At 43.0% G+C, this 12,204-nt stretch overlaps 1 protein-coding gene across 2 annotated transcripts; it reads right to left on the reverse strand.

The window, feature by feature from the left end:
• Window positions 1-93: 93 nt before the first annotated feature.
• spopla (speckle type BTB/POZ protein like a) lies at window positions 94-11,484 on the reverse strand. Of its 2 annotated transcripts, XM_027022245.2 has the most exons (12): window positions 11,316-11,484; window positions 9,736-9,894; window positions 8,936-9,075; window positions 7,276-7,397; window positions 5,828-5,979; window positions 5,233-5,360; window positions 3,683-3,860; window positions 2,980-3,035; window positions 2,739-2,861; window positions 2,345-2,487; window positions 2,195-2,248; window positions 94-1,705 (listed from the first exon to the last, which is right to left on the reverse strand). In XM_027022245.2, the coding sequence occupies exons 3-12, from the start codon at window positions 9,011-9,013 to the stop codon at window positions 1,561-1,563; spliced, it is 1,179 nt and encodes a 392-aa protein (XP_026878046.1). In that variant the 5' UTR covers window positions 9,014-9,075; window positions 9,736-9,894; window positions 11,316-11,484; the 3' UTR covers window positions 94-1,560. The 2 variants fall into 2 exon arrangements, with proteins under 2 accessions (XP_026878046.1, XP_026878054.1); XM_027022253.2 differs by lacking the exons at window positions 8,936-9,075; window positions 9,736-9,894.
• Window positions 11,485-12,204: the final 720 nt, after the last annotated feature.

Genomic DNA, 12,204 nt, shown 5'->3' on the forward strand with positions numbered 1-12,204 from the left:
AATGTACTTATATTACACAGTAAAGTAATAATAGCCTAGTTGTGAATTAGACTAGCAAAACAAAAAACGTCTTAGACTGGAAACGAACATCAGTACGATGAAAAAGTTTTTTAATGAGTTAACGCAGGCATTCTTACAGACACTCCACCTTTGAACCTTTTCAAGGAATAAAGGCCCGAAAAAACGAGTCCTTAAACAGAACAAGTCAGTGTAACGTGACATCAACGCCATGCTGCTGCCTTCAAATATCAACATCAGTTCTAACATAATACCACAGCTCGCGAGGGGGAAAAAACCCTCGGTTTAACTTTATTTACCCAACACATGTTGTAATAATGCCACTGTTTGATGCTTAGCATCCTGTATTTCCTGATTCCAGAAGACAGTACACTTGAAGGCGGATTGTCTGACTCAGGGGTCTTAACCTCAGGCTCCTGGAGGGGCCGAGCACTGGTCCAACACACCAGTTCCACTCCAGGCACTCGTGAACGTGCTCAGGTGGGGAAGGAGGTGTGCTGGACCAGGGGAAGCACTGAGAGATCTGTGGAGACAGACCCTCCAGGCCTGAGGATGATACCCCTTGCACGAACAGAAGTTCAGTCTTTACAGGCAACGGCAAGGTTTCCGCCCGCTGTGCTCTCGCCGATAACGGCCAGCGCGGAAGAAGCACCTCCATGAAGGTCTCAGTCCACTGAGCAAACATTCCTTCTAGCATTCGCAGAGTTAAATATTGGCACCATTTATGTGCCACCGTGTTAGGATTATGGTTTATGCCTGACCAGTTTTTTTTTTAAAGCAACAGTAAGTTTGTGTGTGTGAATACCTTGAAAGACTAACGTGATGAAAGTGGAGCTCGGACTAACTTTCTCCTCTCACAGTGTAACGTTAGCGCACGTTTGAATAAGTTACTGGTAGAACAACACAGACAATAAATTCTTTTGTCACATACAGCAATACAAATATCTGAAATGCATAATTTTTTTCCTCCACAATATGCAAGAGATCTAGGATTTTACTTTTTTTTTTTTTTTTAAACAATTTAACATTTAAATGTCAAATATGACTTTACATAGAAATAGTGCCATCAATATGGGGCATTATGTGTCTTCAAAAAATGTAAAGCACTGACCTTGCTCGCGACGATCACTTTGTCTCGTCACAAAATGGGCCGAACATTATGAATATATAGAATTTTCCCCGTTAATCAAACCCTTCACACATTCCTACAGAATCCTGTATCAAAAGAGCAAGACTTTGGGGTCAAGTGCAAGGGTGTGAAGGCCTGGTCTCTTTGGGACAAGGCAGGCACAGAGTGGAGCTGGGAAAAGGACATCCCAGAGGACACAGAAGGTTTCACAAGCAAAACGACGCTCTGAGACCAAACCCATCACTGGAGACGTTAGAGCAGGCGTGCACGGTCACAAGGTCCTAATGTCCCCTGGACTGACACAAGCGGGGAGAGAAAACCTCCCTTCTCTCTCTCTCTCACACATACAAACACACACACACGCAAACAGAGTCTGGTGTTCACCCGGCTGCAGGTCCGTGGGGTCGAGCGAGTCAGGACTGTTTTAGCCTCTTCCTGGGCAGGCCGAAGGGGGGGCACTGTGCCGAGGCCAAGGCTCGGAAGGCCTCGGCCACTAAGTGAGGATGAGACTGGATCATTGACTTCCAGCCTGGAGTCTCCATTATGTCAGCGGCGTGGCTGCAAGCAAAGGGCAAATTCATTAGTGTATTAACACAAGACACATTAAAAACCGATAACGGAGAGCACAGATTAATCTAACACGGTGCAGAGAAGATGATCCAAGGTGGGTGAGCAAGAGAGATTACGAGTGCTCACTTTATAAAAAGGTACAATATAACCTTTCTTAAAATAATAAAGAAAAAAACCCTCCAAAACCAACAAAAAAAAATCTATTTATTAACATAAACACCAATATGGCACTTGCTAAAATGAGAGATCTTTTTTTTGCCTCTTAAAATTCCAGAAGCGTTTGTGTCTCCCGAGCTCATGAGGAGCGAGTGTGTATTAATAATACGGCTGTGGAGATGCTTGGCACCCTTGACTATGCAAAGGCCTTTCAGCTTGCCGTCCAAAACCCGCCGCAAGGAATTCTAAGGCGCCTCGCCGAGGCCGATAAGAGCCTGCCATTCATCTTGTGCCTGGCACGCGCGGCACACCGTTACATACTTGCTGTTCCAGTTCTTCCCATCCTTGCTGCCCAGCTGTCGGAGGACGCTGCACCTACAGGGGGGAGGGGCAGACAGAGAGAGGCGGCTACAAGCATTGTGGGGCTGGGCAGGTTTAGAAAGAGAGAGGGAGAGAGAAAGAGATGCTTGCCTGTTGATGAAATCGATAGCCTGCGTTTTAAGCTGCTCAGCGCTGTGCAGGTCGGCGAGGATGAGGGTGTCGGCCACGTTGTCCACAGACAGGCCGCTGCACAGTGCCTCCTCACACATAACCTTTAAACGTTCGAGAGCATACTGCAGGAAGACACACACACACATATACACACACACGCACATGTTTTTTGCATACATCTGGGGTGAATCTGCGCTTAAACAAGTCTTCCATGTGCTCCATTTAAGTAGATGTAATATAACCTTAACTCTTCTTTGTGAACTAATCCGTTTAGGCTCATTAATTGACACTGAAGCAGAGAGAGCACGACTCAGTATTTCTGCACCATCGCGAACACATGAACCCACGCTGGGCTCGTTAGCTCAGATCGTACCTTATCAGCTGCTGCCAATAAACTGTCTGCCATTCTCTCCAGGTTTGGTGCTTTTCCTGTGTATATAAAACCCATCATCTCTTTGAAGACATCTGGGTCGACATCGCTGATGTCCACCCGGTTCTGTGTACGGAGAAACAAAGTTATGAATAATAACCAAAATATGTGCAGATAAAACGGTGGATTATATATCTGGTATCAATATTGTGGGATGTGTGTGGATTATCAAGACAAAGCACACCTTCTTGCTTTCCTCCATTTCATGTTCGAACATGGCATTAAAGACCGGGGATCTCGCTGTCAGAGAAGCAATAAATCCGTCAGACGCATCATACAACCTCAATATATAGATTATTCAGAATGCCAGAGAGAGAGAGAGAGAGTTGAAGGAACAACTGTGGAACAAACTTCCTCAAAGTTAATTTTTTTCTTTCCTCTGGCAATTTTTCATCTTGACCTTTGGTTATGCTTACTGAGGTAAGCCAACAGTGATTCTCCTAAAATCTGCTAACTTATTTAAAGGACACGAGAGAGAGAGAGAGAGAGAGAGAGAGAGAGAGAGAGAGAGAGAGAGATTTTCCAGAAAGTTTGGTTCATAATAGGTAGAGATGATAAATTAAGAAAATGCTACAATGAAAAATTGTAACCTTACAAAGCAAAAAGTCCAGCAGTCAAGGGCGAATGTGCATATGTGCACATGCACACAACGCGCCTGCGCAAACACACGTGCGTGCGTGCGCACACACACACACACACACACACACACACACACACACACACACACACACACACACACACACACACACACACACACACACACACACACACACACACACACACACACACACACACGTGCGTGCACCCTGTCTGTGCCTGCCTGCCCTCCTGATCCTCCTGTGCGCTGAGATGGAGTGTGGATTAGGGCAGGACCATTGGCTCCGTACCTGCCAGGATGGATTTGTGGGCCCTGAATTCCTGCCCCCCCACGTACAGGGTGCAGTCTGTGAAGCGGGAACACTCCCACAGGGTGCCCAGGTCCTCTGACAACTGGCATTCAGGAACCTTTAGCACGTTGGTGTTGGACTGGCCGGAGATGTTCACAGAGTCCTGAACCACGCTCACCTGAGCCAGGTGGGCCACAAAAAGGTGGGGAAGATATTAGCTGGCTGATGTAAACAGACCGACATCATTAAAAGCAGTGTTGCTATTAGACAGCACATGCCTAGAACATAGCTGCTAATCAAATGTTATAAAACTACCAAAAATATTAAAAGGAATCATTTTCCAGGAACTGGAACAGTCTGCGATGGAGAGACATCACCGTAGAAACAGCGAGTAATATCTGGCACTTAACTATCTAGCTGCAAGGTACCTTGTTTCTGGTCAAAAGGACTGAACAGACAGTGTGGCAGTACGTCACCATGGGGCAGGGACTACACAGACCACTGCAAAGCTTCTCATCACCAAAATATAATATCCTATACTTACTACCACCAAGTAATGCACATTTTCTATCCATTTCATCATTTTAATAGAAGTGATTTCGTACTCCACGAATGGGAAGGATTATGCTGTGTCGCGATTCAAGCAGATCCAGCACGCAGTGGTACTAACTCACCTGAAGAGCGGTCCAATTAAAGACGGCAAACAGTCTATCTGCAATTTGCATCTAATTTGCTTTATTAAATTGCCAATTTTCCCAGCAAATGCTGCACCGTGTTGCTGATCTCATCGGGCTGGCAGGCTCTCTCTCCAGACAATAGCCTCTTAATTATCTACACATTCACCGCGCTGTGGTTTTCTTGTTTGCTTTCCTGGAAAAGGTGCTCGGAAAAGGGGGCTGACATGCCTGTCTGAAGGACCCATCACTCGGAGACAGGCAGGACAGGAGCCATGCCCACAACAACCTGTCATTTTCTCACAATTTCCGAATGGCAGCGGCTGTGCTCGACCCATCCAGGCGAAGGCTACCTGGAAGAGAGGGATTTCTGCTGATGCAGACTATGGCTGCAAGCGTGCCGCATGGCTGCAACCAGACCAAATGAGTCAACTTGCAATCGGGACTCAGATAAAGAGATAATGCAGTTCCCATTGGTGTGGGCAGCCTTTTGGTAATGACCCAGACGTGTGCTCAATGGTGTTTGTCGCACTGCCATTAACTGAACCACAGTTAACCAGCCACTACAGGTACCCATCTCAACCAGATTAGTCTCTAAATGCAACAGGAAAGAACACATATCTCCCTCACAAGCAGTTTCAGAAATCTATGCAGTTATTTCAAGTGTTCTGATACAGTCAACAACTTGTTCAGTGACAGACTGGGTGGTAGCAGTTTGTCACCTCTCTACAGGATCCGCTAGCGAAATCTTGTTACTTGCACCAAGTGAGGACTAAACAACCCAGGTCAGTAATCTGGTAATGTGTGTTAAACTGACAAATTCATCCATCCATATAAGCATGACAGGAATGAAGGACAGTCCCAGGTAAACTCTACCTCACAGAACAGTGTTAGCTTGTCATCTGGTAGAAGACCGTTTACTTCATCAAGCAGAAAATCTCTTCTTATAAACTTTTTGAAGCCCCAGTCTTTGCCTTGGACAAACCGATAAGCTCTTTGGCTTTCTACAAGGCAGAAAAACATGTTCACATTAACATGCAGAGCAGCATCAAAAACAAAGGGGTCTAAAATGTTTTGGATATTCAAGTGTTAAAGGCCATAAGGTTCTCAATCAGCTGTGTGCAGTGGGCCTTTAACCTGCTGGAGCTCACCTCACAAAGCCCCTGAAGGGGTCATAACACTTATTCATGAGCTGGATCAGACATGTTAGATGTTACATTTATATCATTTATCTGATGCTTTGATCCAAAGTGACTAAACATTTATGACTGAGTACTACTTGAGGGTTAAGGGTCTTGGTCAGGGGCCCAACAGTGGTGTAGCTTGAACTGGCAACCTTCTGAGCACAAAGCAAGCACCTTAACCACTGAGCTACCATACAAGTGTGTGGACCAGGCCATTTAAACCCACGATACAGTGAAATCGGTGTCAGAGCCCCAAGGAGGCACGGACACCAACGATAGCTTCTCACCCATAGCTTTAGTTTCTTCACGCTTGGCGTTGAGTAAGGAAAATTTGAACTTTGCCCTGACTTCACTTTTTGGACAGCTAACCAGAAGCAAATACAATGACAGGTAGTCTTTGCTTTCATCATCGAGTCCTTTTGGATTAACTCTCAGGCACCTGAGAGAGAAAACACACACACACACACAAATCCTTTAGTTTTCAATGTCTGTCTAAAGTCAAGAGCAAGAACTCAGTTAAGCAGCCTTGTAAATGTCTGTTAGGGGTGCACCGATCCCACTTTCCCCCAACTGATATTTGAACGCATGCTACAAAACAAATTGATAATTTAACAGCAACCACTATTCCACTTTTAGCACAATATTATTTTTTCTAAAATTTGAATAAGCTTTTCAATTAAAATGTAAACTAATTAGTACAAGAACATAGTACATTTTCAAAATAAATATAATCCACTCCAGCACCTTCTAATACCCTCACTCACACCGTGTCTTTTAAACCAGGCACTGTGGTGAGTGTGAGACAGTCAGGGATCCATTACCCTATTCCCTCACTGTCCCACACATGCACTTTGGGCAGTAGGCTAACATTTATTTGATGGCAGAGGAAATCGAAATGCTGTTGTATAATCCACATTAATCCTTAGCCGACTAATAGCACTGCGACGTTCGGTCAGCACAAGCTACTGTTAAACTCGGCTAGAAGAGACACTGAGCACACGGGCTGAGCTCGAAAGACCAGATGTGTGAAGTGATCAGACACCTGGTCTGGTAGGGAAATCTGTCTGAGAAAGGCAAAAAGGCAACTGTATGACAGAGGCAGATGTGTGATCAGGCCCTGAAATCCAACGTGTTCTGTTATTTTTGTATCATTCACACTGTTGTTCTGAAGTGTCTCGTGTCTTTGAACCGAGGCCGTCAATGACTAAAGCTCTCACTCTTTCTGCATTTCCTGTGTTCACTCTCACTTTTTTATGTGATGCTAAAAGTGCTTGATTAAATTTGTACATTGCTCAACGTACCATTCATCCCCTCAAACCTTTAGATAAGACTTCCAGTAGCTTCAAGTAACTTAACTTACTGTCCTACTGGTTGGCTACCTGTACTGTACTGCCCTTGTACAGAGCAATTTACAGAAGTATTTTGTAGTCTCTATCAATACAAAGCTGGAGTGGAAATGTTAAAGGGTTTTAAGGGCATATTTAAGCACTTAGTGACTTGGTGAAGAGGTGAATCCTCAGTCTTTGCATCAAGCAAATGTTCAAATATCCTACAGATCTCTATGAAAACTATACAGGGACTAATGTAGAATTGTGGAAACAGCCACACAATAATGTCACTGCGTTCCTAAGGTTTATCACAAGGGACCTTACACAGATAAGACAGAAACATATTAAAGACTGGCTTTTAGCAAAAACGATCACATACTGGGTATATAAAAACAAACAAGCCTCACCACTTCATCTTATCGTTGGGACCTGATGAGAAGGTGGAGCTTTTCAGCACCTCACCCATCTCCTCTCGACAAAAGCTGAAGTTGTTTATGGTCCACATGTAGGAGAATTTCACGACTTTTACCTGCCAAATAAAAGAATGGACGATGAATGAATGAACACATGCATATATGCATGCACATTAAGATTTAAAACAATCTTTAAGATATACAAAACAGCCAACTTTGTGGCTCAGGAAAAAACACTCTCTGTAACTCTCTACCCTACTATCCATATGGTTAAACTCACCCTTTATACAACAAATATACTATCACATGGAATAAAACGGCACAGGCAAGGACGGTCTGTTTACTCACATATTACTCATATCAGTCAATATTAAACCTGAGTCAATATATAATGCCAAAAAAACAGACATGTGAATGAAGTTGTCCAGTGAAGGCAGTAGCTACAAAGCACAGGCTTCCAGAGGAAGCGGTTTAGATGGTGCAGGCCTTTATGCCCACAACAAAATAGTTTTTTTTACACACACTTACACACACACACAGATCTTAGTACTGATTCTATAAATAGTGAGTAATTTAGTCTAGACTTTGGTCAGTAAAGCCATGTCTTATTAGGCTGCACTGCAAATCAAGTTAAAGTCCTCAACATCAAAAGACAAAATTACAAGATTTCTTCAGAAATCCACCAGAAAAGTGGTGAAATTCTGAGATCCAAAAACTCCAATGCTGGTGTTGTTGTGGAAGACCTAGTGTAAATGATTCCCAGCACAACTGAATTCACAGAACCACCACTGTGCTGCCCTCCCTTCTGAGAGACGTGGTTCTTCTAGGAAACAGAGAGGTGGGATTTGAACAGGGACTTGGGAGTTCTTCATAATTGTGTCCTAGGGCGCAACTAGGTGGCTTAAGGTTCCAACAAAATACATAAATCAGGAGCTAAAGTTAGCTCAAAAGTAGCAGCTAGCCAGCGTTTCTGTCTCCTCCAAAAACAAACCCAAACAGCCCTATAAATGTTTCTTCCATGTATCATGTCTGCAGAGAGCAGTAATAGCAGAATAAACACAAGTCAGTTATCAATAACACATTGGGAACAAAACAAGGAGAAGGCTTTTTCTCACTAGCACTGATCTTTTTTGATTAACTGTTTGCAATATGAGGCTTTAGACAGCTGAAACCTTTATCATAACCTGTTGGTAAACAGGCAAGTCTTGCCCATTTTGAAATCAGCACCTTAAACAAGACGACAGAACAATTTTATTGACTCCACTGAATGAATCCAGCAAATCTTAGAAAAGGCAGAAAATTAAATTTTTTGCAAAGGAATTTGCTAAAATTAACATGTTCATTACACAATTTGGCTATTCAAACTAATACCAACCACTACAAAGGCAAATTTGAGGAATGAACTGTCTGTGCTGCTCATAAAAGTCAGGTGAGACGTTTTGTTAACAGACCATCTAGGCCATCACAACCAGCCAAATACCACTGTATTAAAAATGCAAAGCTACAAGTAACCACACACGGTGGGCCTCAGGTTGTGGTGCTGCAACTACAGGGCAAATGAAGTGAATGTAGAGACACCCTGAACCAGTCCTGCACCACATACCCACCCCACAGCCTTACACACCTGGCTAGCAGCCCTTGGGCACAGTCTCACCTGCGTGTAACACCAGCTCTCTGCCACAGGTCCGCTGGTCATTTCCCCCGGCGGAGGAGGGGTGAGAACGCGTGACATGGCCAGCTTACCCCCGCCCTGAACCAGATGAGCTGACAGCCACGCGGCCTTCACCACTTAACCTTTACGGGGACAAAGACAGCAAAGGCTCCACTTAAGGAAAAATAAACGCCAGCGATTTTGTCCTCTACACATCCTGACACCAATCCTTGACTCCGCGATCACCAAGCCATCGGTGTTCAAACGAGTGTTACAGCTAACCTGACTCAGAGCAGAGAATCTATCAAAACAGTTTTCAGGTGTTAAGGTGTTACAGCTTCTTGACATCGCAATATGGATGACACATTAAAGCAGAGACATGACACTTCAGCTGTGAGTGAGAAAAGAACACGTATATAAAAAATATTCTACATACAAGGCCAAAACAAATGACTCATACTAAGTGATGCTTATATGCACAGAAGCTGTTTACAGATGGCAAATTCTATGTTTAGCAAAAGGCTCTTTTTCTTAAAAAACTAAAACAAAACAACAACAACAAAAAGATCTATTGTTGGGTGTCTGTGACTTGTCTGCACAGGCTTGTAACAGGCCCAGACTTGTCTTTGTTGATAAGGTATAGCAGAAGCTGTGTCGGGTTGCTGTTTGGTTTTTTTATGCCAAGGAGGCTAAATTTTAGTGAGGTCACCGAGTTCACATTTCAGGAGCAAAATGCTCCAACAGTGATATATATTTCAACTATGAAATGTTTGCTAAAGATGTACTTGAATAATAATACTCACCCAGAATTTATTTAATGATTTCTTTTTCATACTATTGTAGACATGGTTTCCATAAGGCTATTAAACGTGGACAGGCAAGTTAGTAAGGATAGAGACTGGGGTTTTGTTCTTTTTGGAAAATTTACTGCATGGTCCCCAGACTGCTGTTTTCAATCCAATCTGGAGACATAAAAGGAGAGAAAACATCGCTTTCGAGACACTAAGAACACTGGTTAAAGGCCAAAGATGAACAAAACGAGAAAAAAAACCAACATCGTAAAAACTAGCGGTGACAGTGTAAAAAAGATAGCTAGCTATATAATCAGACATTTCTAAGTCTTTAACTACTAACGTAGATTAATTCTACGGTTAGAATTAACGTGGTTAACACTCATACCAGCAAACATGACTTTTTAAAGTAGATTATCTGCGCAAATACACACATTTATCTAACGGATTGGACAGCAATATAACGCAGGTGACGTGCATGTCCGCTGGCCGAGTACTAACCTAACGCTAGCGTTAGTTATCTAACTAACTACAGAGAACTTTAGTTGCTAATCTAACTAGGCTCTTTCAAATAAGTGACTTTAGCGACATGCCAAACTTGACAACATATTTAACCTAACCCGCTTGTTAGCTAGTTAGATTAAATGTTGGCACGTTTGTCAGGTTATCGCTGGACAGCTATGAGAGATATTTGTCTAGTTATGAAAGATGTTGATGTGGTTGTGAGAGATATTTGTCTAGTTATGAGAGATGTTGAGTTGGGATAGTCTATTTACGCAACAAAAATTACTTATCGCGTGCTGCAGCCATGGAAACGAACAGACCATTCTGGAAAAGTAGCATGGTTATTACCTCGGGAAGTTATAACTAGTATGGTTATAACGTCAGTAGGTTATAACTAGCATGGTTATAACGTTAGTAGTTAATAACTAGCATGGTTATAACGTCAGGGGGTTATAACTAACATGGTTATAACGTCAGGAGGTTATAACTAACATTGTTATAACGTCAGGAGGTGGTTATAACTAACATGGTTATAACGTCAGGAGGTTATAACTAACATTGTTATAACGTCAGGAGGTGGTTATAACTAACAGGGTTATAACGTCAAGGGGTTAGCTAGACAGACAACCAACTATCTTAGCTAGGTTAGCAAAGTACCAACTGGACAGTTTAGCGATGTGATAGTTAGGATTGCTAGCTAGCAACTTTCCTTGGCCGGGGTTGGTAATCTAGCTAGCGTTAGCTTGCCAGCATCAACTGCGATAATGAGCCTGGGCCCTAAACAGTTTTATAAAGAGACATAATGCTACATACAAACCTCTACGTTAGCTACACCAGCAGTAAAATAGGCTATCTTGCGTCACACGAGAAATTAAAAACAAAAACTTCACTTTTAGGGAGCACAGCAGTTTACAAAAAGAGAATTTTCTTTGGTCAGATATCGTTAGCTTAGTTTAGCTCCTCTAGCTATCGTGGCTCCATATCAGCCCGTGATCTTTGCTACCTATCTCTCGCTAGTTGGAAAGCTAAGATAACGCAACACAGACTGAGAATATACTAGGAAGGAGTCAGCCGACGTGGTAACAGACCTTTCCTCCTCATTCTGCCAAAATCGATCATCCAGCAACTCACTGAGCGTCCGAACTGCAGAGCGTACGCGTCTAATCCATCGTAGCTAGACAGTTAGCGCAGCTAGTGTTAGCTTGTTTGCTTTCTATCCTGAATACATTGAGCTTGACGCAAACCAGTTTGTCTGTAAGATTGCCAAAACGAGCATGCGCACTGAAAGGCCAACAAGACCTATTTTGGAAAGCCTTATCTGCCAATCTGTTTGCTAGTTTTTATCACATGCAGGTTGTACTGAAAGGTTGGCGCTGAGTAAAGTTGGATTCAGTTTTAGGTGTCTAATTTAACGCGTGTATACATGTATGAAATTATATGTATAAATGTATGTATGTACGTTTATATGTGTGAATGCATACACAGATCTAGAGACATTAAAAGTGTTGTGTGTCTTCCTGTATACCTGAAGCTTTATATTACCCCCCCCCCCCAAAAAAAAAACACTTGACAGCATTATATTGTTATTTGTGTGGGGAGGGAAACCTCAAGGCTACACAAAAGTTTACTACAACGGCAAAAGAAAGGAGGCATAGCACTTCTTAACCTTATGCAATATTATTGCGCAGCAAACGTGCATAAAGCAGTACTTTAGCCGCACAGCTAAAGTGGTGGGGTTGGGAAACTGACACGCGTACGCCATCCCCCCTTCCCAGCCTCAGTGACAGCTCATTTACCTCAGCATGCTTTGAACCCTGCTCTTGAAGATATGGCCCCAGTTCAGTCAGCGCCTTGGTCTTACTGGGTTTTCTAATCTAGGTCCCATTTGTAAAAATCACTTTATTTAATCTTGCCAATAAGGCATGTGCAACATATTACAAAACTTGAGATCCCATGGTTGTATATTGTGACCACCAC

Source organism: Electrophorus electricus, chromosome 2 (genome assembly GCF_013358815.1).
Source record: "Electrophorus electricus isolate fEleEle1 chromosome 2, fEleEle1.pri, whole genome shotgun sequence".
In the NCBI taxonomy this organism is placed as follows: Eukaryota; Metazoa; Chordata; class Actinopteri; order Gymnotiformes; family Gymnotidae; genus Electrophorus; species Electrophorus electricus.